This window comes from Bos taurus, chromosome 12 (assembly GCF_002263795.3).
Source record: "Bos taurus isolate L1 Dominette 01449 registration number 42190680 breed Hereford chromosome 12, ARS-UCD2.0, whole genome shotgun sequence".
NCBI lineage: Eukaryota > Metazoa > Chordata > Mammalia > Artiodactyla > Bovidae > Bos > Bos taurus.
Window position 1 is genome coordinate 20603770 of NC_037339.1, and position 16465 is coordinate 20620234.

Sequence of the window (16465 nt, forward strand, 5' to 3'; positions counted from 1 at the left end):
GCCAGGGTCCCCTCTCACTCACCAGGAGTCCACTTCACCTCTGCTTACATCAGCAAAGAAACATTTTCCCAAGGGGTGGAACTGACCTTTGAAGGGTTTAACCTTTTGCAGGTTTAACCTTGGGGTGGGGAGTGGGTTGCGGTGTGGTGGGGGAGGTTGTGAACCCTTTCTAGAACCTGTTGAAAACACTGAGCCTTCTCCCCAGACAAATAAGCTTCCATTCAAAACTTTTGTCAGTAAATTTAGATGGTTCGGAACTGATCTGGTCTCCCATGTGGGAGACTCACAGAGCCCATATGAGGGACCCTGGGTTTCTAGAATGTCTTTATAGTTGTGCTTTCAAATTCAGACATAACTTGATTCTGTGCAAAACAGTCCACAGCATGACACTTTTTAATTTGTGGCATTTCTTTACCAGTTACATGCTACTACTGACTGTTTTAAGATTCTAGCTTGAAGCGATCACTTGGATAGAGAAAAATAACGTCTAATCCTGCTAATACTGAGGTTTTGTGTTTCAGGTCCGACTACAGCCACGTGTCCTCCACCAGCAGTAAGTATGGCTTAAATGTCCTTCCTGTTTGTCTTGAGTACCCTGGGTGGGGTGGGCAGTCAGTCCCAATTCTGTATGTAGAGAAGGCTATCCACACTTTAATAGTAAGAATCACAGAAGGTTTACCAAAGAACGTGACACAGGATCCTGTAAATCTGGGAAGTAGACTTTGATTGTACCTTGACTTTAGGGCCAGGCATGCCACTATTTTCCCTATGGAAGTTCAGCCTGGAGGAACTAGTCCAGGCTTTATTTACCTGCATGCTTGGAAAATACCTTCTCTGGTAAAGCTGCGGTCATTCATTCATTCAACAAACGTGTCAAATACCTACTGTCTGGAGCTCACATCTCAGAGTGCTCTCACTGGATCTATGAGGTGGCCCCAACTCCTCTGCTGGGCAAACTTCCTCCCATGTATGTCTGTACCTCCAGGCAGATGTCATAGGTGACTATTACATATGGTAAAAGCCAAACAAAAAAAAAGAGGAGTATGTTTATAAGCATACTCTGAGCATAAAAAAGGTGCCTGTATTAAATATTGTTAATAACTTACAAATCTATTTATGGGAAATTAGGCCCTACATCTTGGAGCAATGTGCAAAGATGAAGATCACTACAAAGCCATTCAGATTAATGAAACACTTATCTTATAAACAAAATAACAGAAAAATTGTCTTACAGTAAAAGCCCTGATTTTTTTTTTTTAATTTGAATCAGTAAACCCTGAATTGTTCTGTCCTAACTCACTGTTAAGCTCTCAATTCTAAATAGTTCCCAAATGGAAAGATACTTAATTGGATTATTCTATTTATTGATGTTCTTGCTTAGTTTTTTCCCTTGCAATAAGAGACTGTGTGAAAAGCTGTGTGTCTGGGATGGTAATTTAGTGTCAAATTATATTTAGTTATTCGTATAACCTCAGTGAGCAATTTCTGATCATTTCAGCCAACTGGAGACCCAGCATTGCCCCTTAGTTATTAAGAACCATTAGTAATAATGAGATTAATGCTCTAGTGATCCGCATTCCCTCCCTGAAGCTTCTGCATTCCGAAAACCAGAGAACATGCTTTCTCTCTCTGCCACCATTTTCTGTTTTACCCAGAGGCTACATTTCTTTAAGAATGATTTTTCTGAAATACTTGCCCGAAACCTTTGTTCAATCTGTAGCTCTCAAATCAGTCCTCTGGGTCACCACAAACCACCTCTCTTGTCAGTGAAACTGGTCATTTGGTTTGGGATGTTTTTCTCTCCGTTATTTTAATTGCGATCTCTGAGCTGGAATTTTTCTTGGTGCAATTGGGATCAATAACCTTTTATTGTTGTTCCTTTTCTCTTTAAATACCTGGCGATTCCTGCCTCATTCTTCAGTGTTGGGGCCTCTTGGTGAGTGAGGGTGTATACATGCATTTTGCACTTCAGTTAGGACATGTATTTGACTACTAGTAATAGAGAAAAATAATGACTTAAGTGTGGTTTTCTTTTCCTCTGTTGTGCATCAGTTGCTAAGTCATGTTTGACCCTTTGTGACCCCATGGACTGCAGCACGCCAAGCTTCCCTGCCCTTCACTATCTCCTGGAGTTTGCTGAAATTCATGTCCATTGAGTCAGTGATGCCATCCAAGCATCTAATCCTCTGTCGCCCCCTTTTCCTCCTGCCCTCAATCTTTCCCAGTATCAGGGTCTTTTCCAATAAGTTGGCTGTTCACATCAGGTAGCCAAAGTATTGGAAATTCAGCTTCAGCGTCAGTCCTTCTAAAGAATATTCAGGATTGATTTCCTTTAGAATTGACTGGATTGATCTCCTCCAAGCTACTCTAAAGAGTCTTCTCCAGCACCACAATTTGAAAGCATCAGTTCTTTGGACCTTCTTTATGGTCCAACTCATATATTCATACATGACTATTGGAAAACCACAGCTTTGACTAATGGACCTTTGTCAGCAAAGTGTTTTCCTCTAATTAAGAAAAAAGTCTGGAGGAAGCAATGCAGGTCTGTTACGCAGTCCTTGGATTTTGGCTTCCATCCTCAGAGTTGCCTCAGAGTTACAAAATAGCTGCCTCTGCCACAGCCATCACATCATTGTTCTGGGCAGCAAGAAGAGGTGAGGGGATACTGGTGGGCCTCTGGATGTCTTTGTCCTGTATGTTGCCTGAACTGCCTTTCCTCCCAGCTAGGATCATTATCATTCCTCACAAACGATAATCAGAGGACTAAGCAGAAAGAAGGTTAATAATTTTCCTCTTCCTCCTGAATGGCAGAGTTGCAGGGTCACCCCCCCTCTCACAGCCAACTTGGTGGCAGCATCCTCTGTGTGACCCAGAGGGCTCACCAGTCAGTCCCAGTTCCCATATGTTGGTCATGGAAGCACCTCCTGCCCGTCGGTCATTCTGCTGCTGTTGGTCAGCCTCTGTCCACTGGATGACTTGTTTCTGAATGATTCCTGATTCCTGATCAGGGTTTGAACACTGGTACTAACTGGTCACTTTTAGGAAATGGACTTACCTGTGTCTGCAGGTGGTTCTTAACCGAATACCACATGATGTGCCTTTAACTGTTTGATCCTGAGTTCACAGAAGTGTAGATGCTTCCTTGGGATGAGCTGGGGTTGGAGTGTGTCTGTCCAGGGTTGGGTTTTGTCATTACTGGGGTGGTCGGGAGAGCTTCCTCCAAGAATACCACTCTGTTTGGCCACCAATTTTCTTCTTAGAATGCAGAGGCTGCTTCCTCATGCTGCCGGCCCTGATGGCGGTAGAAGAAAGGTCAGCCCCAAGAGAAAGGACCAAAGCGGTGATGTGGGGTCCAGGTGTCCTAGTCCTGGTTCTGCCATGAATTAGCTGTGTGCTCTTGGGAAAGTCGTCTACCCTCTCTGAGCCTCGGTTTCCCCTTCTGTAGAATGAGGCGGTTGGACTGAATGGCCCCTGAGGACCTCCCCAAGAGCTCTGGGATGCTCGGATGTGACTGTCTTAGAAACTCCACTAAAGAGAGAGAAGAAGGGAGGGAGGAAAGACAGTGTAAAGACTCAAGGACTGTACCTTTTTTCTTTGTCCTGGAATAAGAGTCCAGAGGGTGGGCATCCTCTCTGGTGGATGGTATCACTAACCCTGAAGTGAGGGCTGTTCAGGTCAGTTTGAGCTTCCGTGAGCTTCCTCTAAGTCAGCTTCCTCTCAGTCAGTAGAGACATTGTGGTGAGGGGCAGTTGCTTCTTTTTATCCCCCTCCCCTCAAATAAGTGGATAGGGGAGGGGAGAAGGAGGGTACTTATCACTGGTCATCTTCCTTTTTTTTATCTTTTTAAAAATGTCATTGAAATATAGTTGATTTATAGTGCTGTGTTAATTTCTGCTGTACAATAAAGCGATTCAGATACATACATATATACATTATTCTTTTTTAATATTCTTTTCCATTATGGTTTGTCACAGAACATTGAATATAGTTCCCTGTGCTATAGAGTTGTTGTTGTTTAGCCGCTAAGTCATGTCTGACAATTTGTGACCCCATGGACTGTAGTCCTCCAGGCTCCTCTGTCCACGGGGTTCTCCTGGCAAGAATACTGGAGTGGGTTGCCATTCCCTTCTCCACACTGGGCGTCTTGTTTTTCCGCCACATCCGGGATTAAAGGATTGCATTTCCATTGACTGTGTCCAGTCTCACTTTCAACTCAGGAGAGTGGCTCAGAGGCTTCTTCAGTGGATGTTTGGGTTTTGTGTAGATGAATTTTCTCATTGCAACTGGTCCATTTGCCCTTTTTAGATTGATGGCCAAAAAGGCTTTTCATTTGTTTCTGCAAAAACTGTACACACGCTGAGCATTCAGGAGATCTCAGTAAAGCGTGATGCTTCCTTAGGAAGTTGACTTTAATTTACACTCTCAGAATTTGGGGCCTCCCTGGTGACTCAGAAGGTAAAGAATCTCCTTGCAACGCAGGGGACGTGGGTTGGGAAGATCTCCTGGAGACGGGAATGCAACCCACTCCAGTATTCTTGCCTGGAGAATCCCGTGGACAGAGGACCCTGGCAGGCTACAGTCCATGGGGTCGCAGAGTTGCACACGTCCGAGCAACTAACACTTTCACTTTCTCAGAATTTTAGGTTGTTTTTTTCCAGCAGCCTGGCTAGAAGATCATCAAGCCACTGTGTACAGTTTGCATTCTTAAGCGATTTAAATAAAAAGAGGAAATTTTATAAATGGGATAAAATAAAAACAAACATTATGCCAAGGGGAAAAAAAATCAACTGCACTTCCTGTGATGTGTGATTGAATATTTCCATTCCAATAAAGATTATAACCATATTTGGAGAATTCCTCTTAGAAGATGCTGGGAGTTGGAAAATGATATTTTCAGGACAGTATAACATTTCTTGGGGACTTCTAGCCACAGGATAACGCCGGTAGTCAAAGAATTCATGAGTTCTCTCTGTTTAAGACTCTTCTCCAAAACCCTTCTCTCTTTGCCCTCCTAATTGTGCCTAAGTCTGTTTTTTCTCGAAACTCAAGTAGAGTCATTAACTCCTCACCTGGCTCTTATCAACTGACAGCAGGAATGCCTGGCAGGTTTGTGCTCTTTCAGACTTTTCAAAGCACGCATGGCAAAAGAACAGTTGAAGTGATCAAGAAGGTGCTTGGCAGTGCCCTGAGGAATCCTCTGTGTCTGAAATTATGGAGAAATGGCCTTGAGCAGTGCGTTCTGCTCATCTGAGCCCAGGAGCATGTAGTAAGCTGTGCAAAAAAAGGCACCTGTATGGGTGGGCAGGAGTCACTGAATCTGTTTTCACCCGTTTCTCCCCCATCTTCCCTGGCCCCTGCCTATGCCTCACATTCCTGCCCGCCAGTTTCTCTCCTAGCTTTCTGTCCCTTGCCTCCTGCCCTGCCCTTCTAGTGAGTCAGGTAGCTTCCCTGTTTCCCACCCACTCTCTCCCTGATGGTCCCGAGCTGCCACAAGCTGTAGGTCCAGTGGACTTCTGTCCCCTCAGTTTTCCTGGGGCCACCGTATCTGTGATTGGCCCTTGAGGGCAGCCTCAAAGAGGCCCAGCTGCTGCTGTGGGCCCCTGGACACATTCTCATCTCAAGGAAAAATGGTCGGTAGATTGCAGGTGTTTGTTTGTTTGGGGTTTTGTTTTGATAGGTAGGAAGTGAATTTAGAGAGAAATGCACTCCACAAACAGAGTATGGGCCATCTCAGAAGGCAAGAGAGACCTCAAACTATGGTGTGGTTAGCTTTTATGTTGTGGTTGAATCTCTAAGTTGTGTCTTACTCTTGTGACCCCAGGGACTGTAGCCCACCAGGCTCTTCTGTCCATGAGATTTCCAGGCAAGAATACTGGAGTGGGTTTCCATGTCCTTCTCCAAGGGATCTTACAGACCCAGGGATCAAACCTGGGTCTCCTATGCTGCAGGCAGTCTCCTGCATTATATTTGAATTCTTTACCCGCTGAGCTACCAGAGAAGCCCCTAAGCTATTATGGGCTGGGCAGTTTTCATAGGCTAATGAGTGGGGCAGATTATTCTAACTATTTGGGAGAAGGGGTGGGATTTCTAGGAATTGGCCCACTGCCCACTTTTTGGTCTTTGATGGTCAGCCTTGAAACTGTCATGGTGCCGGAGTGTGTCACTTAGCTTGCTGGTATGTTACAATGAGCATTTACTGAGGCTCAAGGTCTAGTGGAAGTCAACTTGTCCGCCATCTTGGACCCATTTGTTCTAATCAGTTTATGTCATGTCCTCGAGCTCTGTCATTCTGTCGAAGGCTGTGCCCTGCCCCCGCAGGTGCTTTTTAAATGGAAAAAGTTGGGCTATCTGGATTAAATGGCAACCCACTCCAGTATTCTTGCCTAGAGAATCCCACGGACAGAGGAGCCTGGTGGGCTACAGTCCATGCGGTCGCAAAGAGTCGGACACGACTGAACGGCTTCACTTTCACTGTCTTTCACTTCACTTGGTTAATTGCAAGGCACTGGCACCCCATTCCAGTACTTTTGCCTAGAAAATCCCATGGACGGAGGAGCCTGGTAGGCTGCAGTCCATGGGGTTGTGAAGAGTTGGACACGACTGAGCGACTTCCATTTCACTTTCCACTTTCATGCATTGGAGAAGAAAATGGCAACCCACTCCAGTGTTCTTGCCTGGAGAATCCCAGGGATGGGGAAGCCTGGTGGGCTGCCGTCTATGGGGTCACACAGAGTTGGTCACGACTGAAGCGACTTAGCAGCAGCAGCAGTAGCTGGTCGAGAGCCACCTTGGGGCTTGTCAAGTCTGCCTCGCTGTTCTGATGGGAGGACATCCCATCCCTTCCCAAGGCTCCCTTTGTTCACAGGCGCATCTTTCTAAATGCTGTCTTTTTCTTTTCATTTCTCAGTGGTGTCATCATTTCCATACTATTTCAGGATACAGAAGCATAATACGTTTAGATTTTTGTCTCTGGCTACATCTGTGCCTCCCCTCAGCATGGGGGGGAAGTTAAGCCCATTGTGATATAATTAATGAAAGAATGTAAGGAGCTTTTAAAGCAGCAGCACCTTGAATATGTATGGTTTTGTCCTGTAGGACTCACCAATGGTGAGGAATATTTGTGTATATGATCTGTGTCCCTATATCCAGAGCTAAATTCAGACTTGGGATATGAAATATTCATTATTTTCTTTCTGTTTTTATTAGAAGAGAAGATAACTTATTGACAGAGTTTGCTCATTTTACAGCCAGTTTTTATCACACACATCCAGAAACAGGAAGATCAGTGTTTTGGAAGAGGTGACGGGAGTCAGTTTCACTTTGATCCATTTGTAAATGTCTTAATTTTGTTTTCTGTGTACAATACGTTCCCCATTATGATTTTTAGAACAAATCTTCCAGAACAAATCTTCCAGAATCTTATTCCTTAAGATCTAAGCAGAACTCAAACCTATGTATTAATCCTTATGAAGAACAATTTCAGCCATTGAAGTTGCTTAATTCTGTGATCAGTGTGGAATTGGCATTATACACAGGCTTGCCAAAAGACTAAAAAAATCCACCTATTCCATCCCCAGCTTCACATTCTATTGCAGTAAAAGCACCAAAAGAAAAGTCACCAATTTTCTCTAATTTAGAATATTGCCTTTCAGACAAAGTTAGTTATAGTTAAAGACGGTAATACGGTCTTTAAAAACCAACCTGACCAGTATCTTAAGTATCTCAGTTCACATGCATCACTACTTTCTTTCATTTTCTACTTCCTCGGATTCTAAAGGGCTTATTAATGTTAATACTAGTGACGCTGTCTGACATCCTGTTGTATATATACAGTTGATATAAATGAATGCACTGGGGACATGTGTATATATTTTCAGTGCAGGACAGTCAGGGTTTTGTGTGCCAGGAAGGCTTGAGTGTGCAACTTCCAGCAAATGAAACCCAGACAAGAACTACTTCCATTTTTATTCTGCTTGAGAACCTGTTCTGGCCTAACAGTTAGGTTCACATGCAGAGCTGCTCTCGTGGAGGTTCTGGTGAGCTACTGCACAACTGGAATGACGCCCCAGCCCTAGACAGGTTTTGTGATGTTATCACTGATGATACAGCCCTTCCTCGTCTGTGGTCATGGTCACAGAGACCAATCAGAAACCATTACGATGTTGTGCATGAAGACGGATCAGTCTGATTTTCTTGTCCAGTCTGTCCTGCCTTGTGGCTCTGCCTTCCAAAGAGTGGGATTACTGCTTTTACTCAGAAATACCTATTGCGTTCCCTAGCCTGGGGCATCTGGGCCACCCACTGCCAGCTCCTGCAGCCGTGAGGGAAAGAGCCCTCAAGACGTCCTCTCTCCTCCTGGGGATGCACTGGTCTCGCTCCAGTTAGGAACCGGCTCTTCTGCCTATGGAGAAGAGCCCTGGTGCTTGTGGCTCTTCCCAGGCCCCCCGACACTGAGGCTTTCCCTGGGGCAACTGTGGCTTCGTGTTTGAGACAGCTGCTGTGCTCCTGGGCCTTCCTCTTGGGGCTGGAGCCATTTAGCACATAGCTCGTAGGGAACACTAATACAGACACCGCAGCCCTGTGAGTGTCATTTTTGACAGGTCTGGGCCTTGCAGCCACACAGGTGGAGCTGAGCAGAGGCTGAGAGCTACAAAATGCAGCTGGTGCAGCTATGTGCCCATTCCACATTTTGTCAGCTGCCCAGACAAGGTGTTCTTGGCTTGGCATAGCACCTTAAATCACCAAACAGGAAAACTTGCTACTCAGAGTGTGGTCCACAGACCCCTGCGTCAGCATCACTCTGTTAGAAATGTAGAATCCCAGGCCCCACCCCTGAACTCCTAAGCCAAGTGAGTTGTTTGTACTTATATTTTGCAGAGCACTGATCTAGCCCATCCCCCCAATAAATAAAATAAATAAATCATCCCTGATTGAGGTGGTTGATCCAAGTTTCTTACTTTCAGAGGCTAACTTTTAATGGTACACTCAAGGAAATGGGAACCCACTCTAGTACTCTTGCCTGGAAAATCCCATGGACAGAGGAGCATGGTAGGCTCCTACAATCCATGGGGTCACAAAAAGTCGGACACGACTGAGCGACTTCACTCACTCATTCACTCTGTGGGCTCTAGGATTTGTATAACTATGATATCTAGATAAAATTATCCACTTAATATTTAAGTTATTTTATCTGATCTGATCTGATGGATAATGTAAAAGAATTGTATTCCTCCTCCAAGACTAGTTTTTTTTTTTTTTTAATGAATGTGTTTAATTTTTTGGCTGTGCTGGGTTTTCACTGCTGCATGTGGGCCTTCTCTGGTTGTGGTGAACAGCGGCTACTCTCTGGTTGGGAGCACCAACTCTGAAGTGCAGGTTTTGGTAGTGGTGGCACACGGGCTTAGTTGCCCTGCAGCACATGGGATCTTTCCAGACTAGGGATCAAACCCATGTCCCCTGCATTGGCAGGCAGATTCTTAACCACTGGACCACCAAGGGAAGTTCTAAGAGTAGTTAATTGTAAAACATAGGACCTGTTCTTTATCAGGCTGGCTAGAGGTATTTGTTTGGGGTTCTTTTGAGAAGGAAGTAGCAGCTTTATCTATATGATCATGGAATTAGCAAATGAAACCTGAGATGAATGAACCTGTTGGAGCTGAAATTGTGAGTGCACTTTGAACATTAGTTAGTTGATGGTGTGGAATCTATATATTCAGAGTCCTCTGAGTGGGAACCTGAAAAACTAGACAGTATTACGGTTTGACAGTTGATAAGAGAAAAGCAATAACCAAAGATACTCATCAGGAAATCAGAGTCTGAGTTCAGTATCCCATATGGACAACTCCTCTGGTGGTCTGTTACACGGACATTGTTTCCAAAAAATTGTTGTGTAGTCCTCTGGCTTCAAAGATAAGTTTTAATTGTGTGATTTCAACTATATAAAGGGTGTCAATTTCTAGCCAGGATATGAAAGAAAAACAGAGGCAGGATTCTCATGATCAGATTTTTCCCTGAAGGACTGAAGTGACACTTCAGGGACATCTGGTCTACCACGGTTGTCAGGATCCCACCCCCATCCCAAGGGAGGGAACAAAAGTGGATAGCTGCCATTACACATTCCCCTAGCATGCCAGGTGCTTTTCTCACTGAAAGAAGAAAACTCAGAATGCTACCATTCAGAAACAAGTCATAATTTGGTGTCTGCCTTTACAGATTTTTTCTGGGCATCTATATTCCTATATATATGTATATTATTACCAAAAGTAGTATTGGAGAGTTTTATAGTCTGATTTTCTCACTAAGCATATTGTGAACTTTCTTTATATACCAAACTTACTTCTGTAATAGTTTAACTGTACAGTATTCCATTGTATTTCTTTCTGCACCAAACTTCATTCAGTTCAGTTCGGTCGCTCAGTCGTGTCCGACTCTTAGCGACCCCATGAATCGCAGCACGCCAGGCCTCCCTGTCCATCACCAACTCCTGGAGTTCACCCAGACTCATGTCCATCGAGTCCGTGATGCCATCTAGCCATCTCATCCTCTGTCATCCCCTTTTCCTCCTGCCCCCAATCCCTCCCAGCATCAGGGTCTTTTCCAGTGAATCAACTCTTCCCATGAGGTGGCCAAAGTACTGGAATTTCACCTTTAGCATCATTCCTTCCAAAGAGCACCCAGGGCTGATCTCCTTCAGAATGGACTGGTTGGATCTCCTTGCAGTCCAAGGAACTTTCAAGAGTCTTCTCCAACACCACAGTTCAAAAGCATCAATTCTTCGGCGCTCAGCCTTCTTTACAGTCCAACTCTCACATCCATACATGACCACAGGAAAAACCATAGCCTTGACTAGACGGACCTTTGTTGGCAAAGTAATGTCTCTGCTTTTGAATATGCTATCTAGGTTGGTCATAACTTCTCTTCCAAGGAGTAAGCGTCTTTTAATTTCATGGCTGCAGTCACCATCTGTAGTGATTTTGGAGCCCAGAAAGAAAAAATCTGACACTGTTTCCACTGTTGCCCCATCTATTTCCCATGAAGTGATGGGACCAGATGCCATGATCTTCGTTTTCTGAACGTTGAGCTTTAAGCCAACCTTTTCACTCTCCTCTTTCACTGGTATCCTATTGTTGGTCCTCTTCTCTTTTTTCACTATTATAATCAGCATTGGCAGGAATATTTTTATACCACAAGTTTATGCATATCCTTCATTATTTCCTTAGGATAAATTCCTACAAGTGAAATTGTCAAATATTTACTTTTTAAAGCTTCTGATCTCTCTTGCCGGGTTATTCTCCAAAAGAACTATTTCACTGTCCTGTGGGCATGGGTTTGAGTGCCGGGGTCTAATAAAAATTGAGATTTTATGCAAAAAAACTGTATAGATGGCTACTCACACACACTATACACAGATGTACACAATAAGAATGGGCAAAACTGCTCTAAAGAGTAGATTGTAAACAGGGAGACCCAGCTTTTGGAGGCCCACAAGCTGGAGTCTGTTCTGTGGTTCTCATTAAATGTATGGTATTGATTATACACCCGCTCCAACCTCAGGCGTTATTAACAATACCCAAACACCATGAGTACGCTGCACAGGCTTCATGAAAAGCAATTTCCCTCCAGTAGCCAATTTCTATCTTTATTCAACATCAAAATTGTTGCCATTAACCTTTGAGGGGATAACAGGTTGGGAATATTCAAGGACTGGTATGTAAAAAGCCAGGTCATAGCCACTAAAGGTTATAATCAGAATTGACCAAGAAAGCAAAAGGATCCCATTAGTCCTTTCTTTCTTCTTTGTAAACCTTCTCTTCCTCCAGATTTGTTGTGAAAGCATTAGTTGCTCAGGTATGTCCAACTCTTTGTAACTCTGTGGACTAGCCCACCAGGCTCCTCTGCCATGGGATTCTCCAGGCAAGAATACTGGAGCAGGTTGCCATTCCCTTCTCCAGGGCATCTGCCTGACCTAGGGATTGTACCTGGAACTCCTGCATTATAGGCAGATTCTTTACCGTTTGAGCCACCAGAGAAGCCCCCCCACATTTGTTAAACTTTCAAATTTTGTACAATACACTGGTTATGGAAGAGAAGAAACATTTTACCTGCTCTCCGCCTTTTTAATCTCATTCTGACATCTGACATTATTATTGATATCAAAAGGGAATGAAGCTGAGCTGTGCAACCAATGCTTGAAGGACTTCTCTTTCCTTCTGTATAACAAGAATAATTGTGAGAAGTCTTTCTTTTGTCTGTTGCTGGGACAATGGGCTTCCTCTGTGATTCCATTTTTAATATTCCACTGCCTCAGGCTTGAACATAGTGAGGCTAAAGTGTGTGGGTCATAGATAACCTAGACTTAGAAACTGGAGGTCTTTCTATAGGTTGGCATGTTTAGAGGGGGTCCCTGTCAGTTGGATCATAACACTTTCTGCTGTCTATTAAGCACTCTCTATGAACCTCCTGATACAGTGAGTAGGAATTTTTCACAGTCACCCGCTCAGGTATAAAAGTGGAACTGCCGTATATCTCTGCAATAGAGCTGAACTTCATTCCTGAGCCTCTGCCCTCACCCCCTGGCAAGGGAAGGCACAGGTCTGCACTGGGGGCCCCACCCCCGCAGGGCTCAGCCTGGGACTTCAGTACGTGATCCATCCTGAGAAACCTTCTGGCATCCAGGCTTTGGTCCCGTCCCTTCTGGTCTTCTCCCTCCCACCAGGAGCCCAAACACGACATCATCTGAGTGGGAAAAGCCACCCCCAGAGCACCACACATTCTTCTTGACTTCCAATTCACAAGGTGAAACCCCTGCTCTAGGTTTTTAGCCCTTTTTGGCTCAGAAAGCGTCTTCTGTCTCCAACCCCCGAATCCTCACAGTAGAGAGCTTTGCGCTTCCAGGCTGTTTCTTCTGCTGTGATAGGAAAACAGCCTAAATTCAGAAGCGTGATGAATGAGTCCGTCAGACCCCATGCTCCCTGAAGCAAGGAACAGCCCGGACTCTGCAGGTGGGGGGATGCAGGCAATAAGAAAATAGGGAAGAGGGAAACTTCGGTTATTGTCTCTGAAATTCATCCTCTAGAGCATCCTGAACCTACCACCTCCCATTTTGTGTTTTTCTTATGTTGCTCACGTGTGAGCGTCTTGCTTCCTTAATTAGCTTGTGAGCTCGGGAAGGGACTCTGTCTCTGCCTGCTTTGCAGTCCTTGGCCCATCAGTAGGAGAGGGAACTTCAGAACCGGGCAGAGCCGCAGACTGGGAGTTGGGACGCGTTTCTTCTCTTTCTCCACCTGCCATTGACTAACTGGTCCACTTGGGCGAATTGTCTGATGTCATCTGAAACATGCGGGGGGTGGGGGGGCAGGCAGACTGAAATGCCTCCCCCATCTTTTTTTTTGGCCATTCCGCATGGCCTGTAGGTTCATAGGCTAACCCGCCCCCTGTGCATTGGGAACGTGGAGTCTTAACCACTGGACCACCGAGGATGTCCCTCCCCCATCTTTAATTTTTGAGTTGCCCCCAGGAACCTTGTTCTTCCAATGGGCTGTAACATACAAATTTTTCTATGGAAACTTGGAAACAAGGACCGGGGGTATATCAATATCCTATTCAAGTTGGCAAAGCTTTTGAATGTTTCACTGAATTTTAGGGCAAAAAACATAAAAGAGTCCACAGGTTCCATTTCCCGTATTGCTAGTTTGATCACGAGCAAAACCAAATTTAATCACTGATTTTCCTAAGACCATCCACTATGTCTTTTATATGCCTGTCGGTAGTATTTTTTTTTTTCGTAGACTTGTAATGACTAATCATGGCCCGTCTCATTTCTCAACATCCTGCCAGACAAATCCCTTTTAAAAATAAATCTTAATTACTATAATTGTGAGGGTTCCTCCTGCTAGCTGCATTGTAAGGCTGAGCGGTCTTGGTGAACAAATCCTGGGGATAGGTTTGGTTAACATCTTCCTCTTTTGTCTGTTTGGCTTTGACGGATACACCTTACTTCTTAAAACAAGATTAACCCTCCAGTCGTGTTGTTGGCAAGCCCTGCTGCCTCACCTCCAAATCTTCAGAATTTTATTGAGGTCCTGAATTTTATTCAGGGGAACCGTGCCACTGATGGAAATGACAAGATATAACGTGTTTTAGGAAAAAATGGCAGTTACTGAGTAGAGTGATTGTGTGTAGAATACTAGAGACTCTGCAGTTGTTCTGAGCACATTTTAAAAAATTTTTTATTGATGGAGTTGCTTGAGCACGCCTTTGTTTTGTTTTGTTTTTTAATATATATCTGGCTGCGCTGGGTCTTCGTTGGGTGATGTGGAATTTAGTTCCCTGACTAGGGATTGAAATCAGGCCCCCTGCATTGGGAGTGCAGAGTCTTAGTCCCTGGACCACCAGGGAAGCCCCCTGAGTACATTGCTAAGCATTGGGTGTTAGTGTGCGTCAGACCTGTCTTACCTTCTCATAAACTTACAAAATCATTAAGTCCTCAGGACTTGGATAACGATGCCAGATATGCTTAAGTGTTTTTAGCTGAATTAAAGCTTCTCAGACTAATCACATATCAACTTCCCGGCCCTCTTCCAGAATTGCTGTCAAGCAGTGTCGAAATTTAAAGTGACTTGGTCCTTCCTGGCTGGTTGGTGTCTGGCCTTTGATTCCCCCTCTTCTCCCCATCTGGTGTGTGAGACATCATGTGTGTCTCACAGCAAAGCTTAGAAATACCTTTAAAGTCAAGTGGACATCACATTTCCACATGAAAAAACATGCAGTGTGTCTAAAGCATCTGCCTTGCTTTCTCTATTATTACTTTCTTAATAGTTTTAGAATGAGCTTAAGAATATGAATCACATGTTCAGATTCCTGACATTGTTCCTGCAACAGATGATGAAAATTGAGAGAGTGGTCAAATACAGTAACAGCAAAGCCGTACCTCTTACAAAAGCCCAAGTATCAGAAAGATGCCCTAGTGTTTTCCTCTGTCAAAGGAAAACAGGTTTGTTTTTTTTTTCTTCAGCCTATATGTGTACATGCTGAGTCATGTTTGACTCTTTGTGACCCTATGGACAGTAGTCAGGTTCCTCTGTCCATTGAATTTTCTGGGCAAGAATACTGGAGTGGGTTGCCATTTCCTTCTCCAAGGGATCTTCCCAATCCAGGGATCGAACTCGAGTCTCCTGCGTTAGTAGGTGGATTCTTTACCACTGTGCCATCCTCCTGCTTTCCGACTTCACCCGTTGGTCTATGCCCTGGGCGTGTGCACCCTACATACCTGATGCACCATTTTCCATGGGTTTTTTACCACTAGGTCATGTGTGTCTGGTCAATAGACTAGGTGTTCTAGCCTGTATTCCATTCTTCAATTATAGGAAAGTCGGTGGTGCTAGTGGTAAAGAATCTGCCTGCCAATGCGGGAGACTTAAGAGATGTAGGTTTGATCCCGGGGTCTGGGAGATCCCTTGGACAAGGACATAGCAAACCACTCCAGTATTCTTGCCTAGAGAGTATCATGGACAGAGGAGGCTGCTGGGCTATAGTCCATAGGATCTCAGAGAGTCGGACACCACTGAAATGACTTAGCGTGCACGCATGCTCTGTGAATTCAGGCTGAGGAGAAGCATTTTGGATCCCCTATGTTAAATATTCTATATGTACCTCACTGCCACCAGATTGCCACTATTGCCAACCCTGTGTCTCGTTTTGACTGTATTTTGGAGCTGGCACTGGGACCAGTCTTGTTCCCTTCACAGCTCAAAATTTCAGGCCAACCAAAGGCCTTGTCAAAATCATAAAAGTACTAAGAATTGAGTATGTCTGGGGCTTTAAGTGTTGTCAGAGACAAAGGGGTTTGCCTCAATTTTTAATTAGTTCAGAGTTTCGAAGAACTGGCTTTAAGAAAAACTGTAAAAGAAAAAAAAAAGAGCTGAAGGCAGGTTATTCATTACATTTCGGATGAATAGATTCTCCCAGGAAGGAATTTGGAAGCCCCTTTCTGGCAGCTTTTATTTCTGGCATTCAGGAAAGACCTGGCAGCTTTTATTTCTGGCATTCAGGAAAGACCAGGCAGCTTAATGGTAAGAGGTTGGCCCCCTGTGGCACTTTAATGCAGCGGGTTTTGTGTTCCTTGTCATTCTAGGGTCTCTTTCCCTCCTGCTTTCTGACCTAATCTTACTTCACACGTCAGTCTATGTCCTGGGTGTGTGGATCCTTCATACCTGATCCACCGTTTTTCTGTGAGTTTTCTGCCACTTGGTCATGTGTGTCTGGTCAGTAGATTAGGTATCCAAGCCCCTGAACTGTTGGGTACCTCAGAATGGGGCTTTAGAAATGTAAATAAGTTTATTCAATCTCCTGCATTTGAGGTTGGAGGGACTCTAGCTAAACTCTGGAGCCAGGTTCCCTGAAGCAAGCAGCCTGCAGCAGCTGGAGGGGGCCTTGTTCAGACTCTGTTGGCCTCCTGAGCTGTTTG

At 44.5% G+C, this 16465-nt stretch overlaps 1 protein-coding gene across 1 annotated transcript in view; it reads left to right on the forward strand.

Moving 5' to 3' along the window:
* The window catches only part of FAM124A (family with sequence similarity 124 member A), a 117618-nt gene that overhangs the window by 11093 nt on the left and 90060 nt on the right, over nucleotides 1–16465 (forward strand). Inside the window, exon 2 of the mRNA XM_002691743.6 lies at nucleotides 522–553. Within this exon, the coding sequence (XP_002691789.1) occupies nucleotides 522–553 (32 nt within the window). The remainder of the gene's footprint in view (nucleotides 1–521; nucleotides 554–16465) is intronic.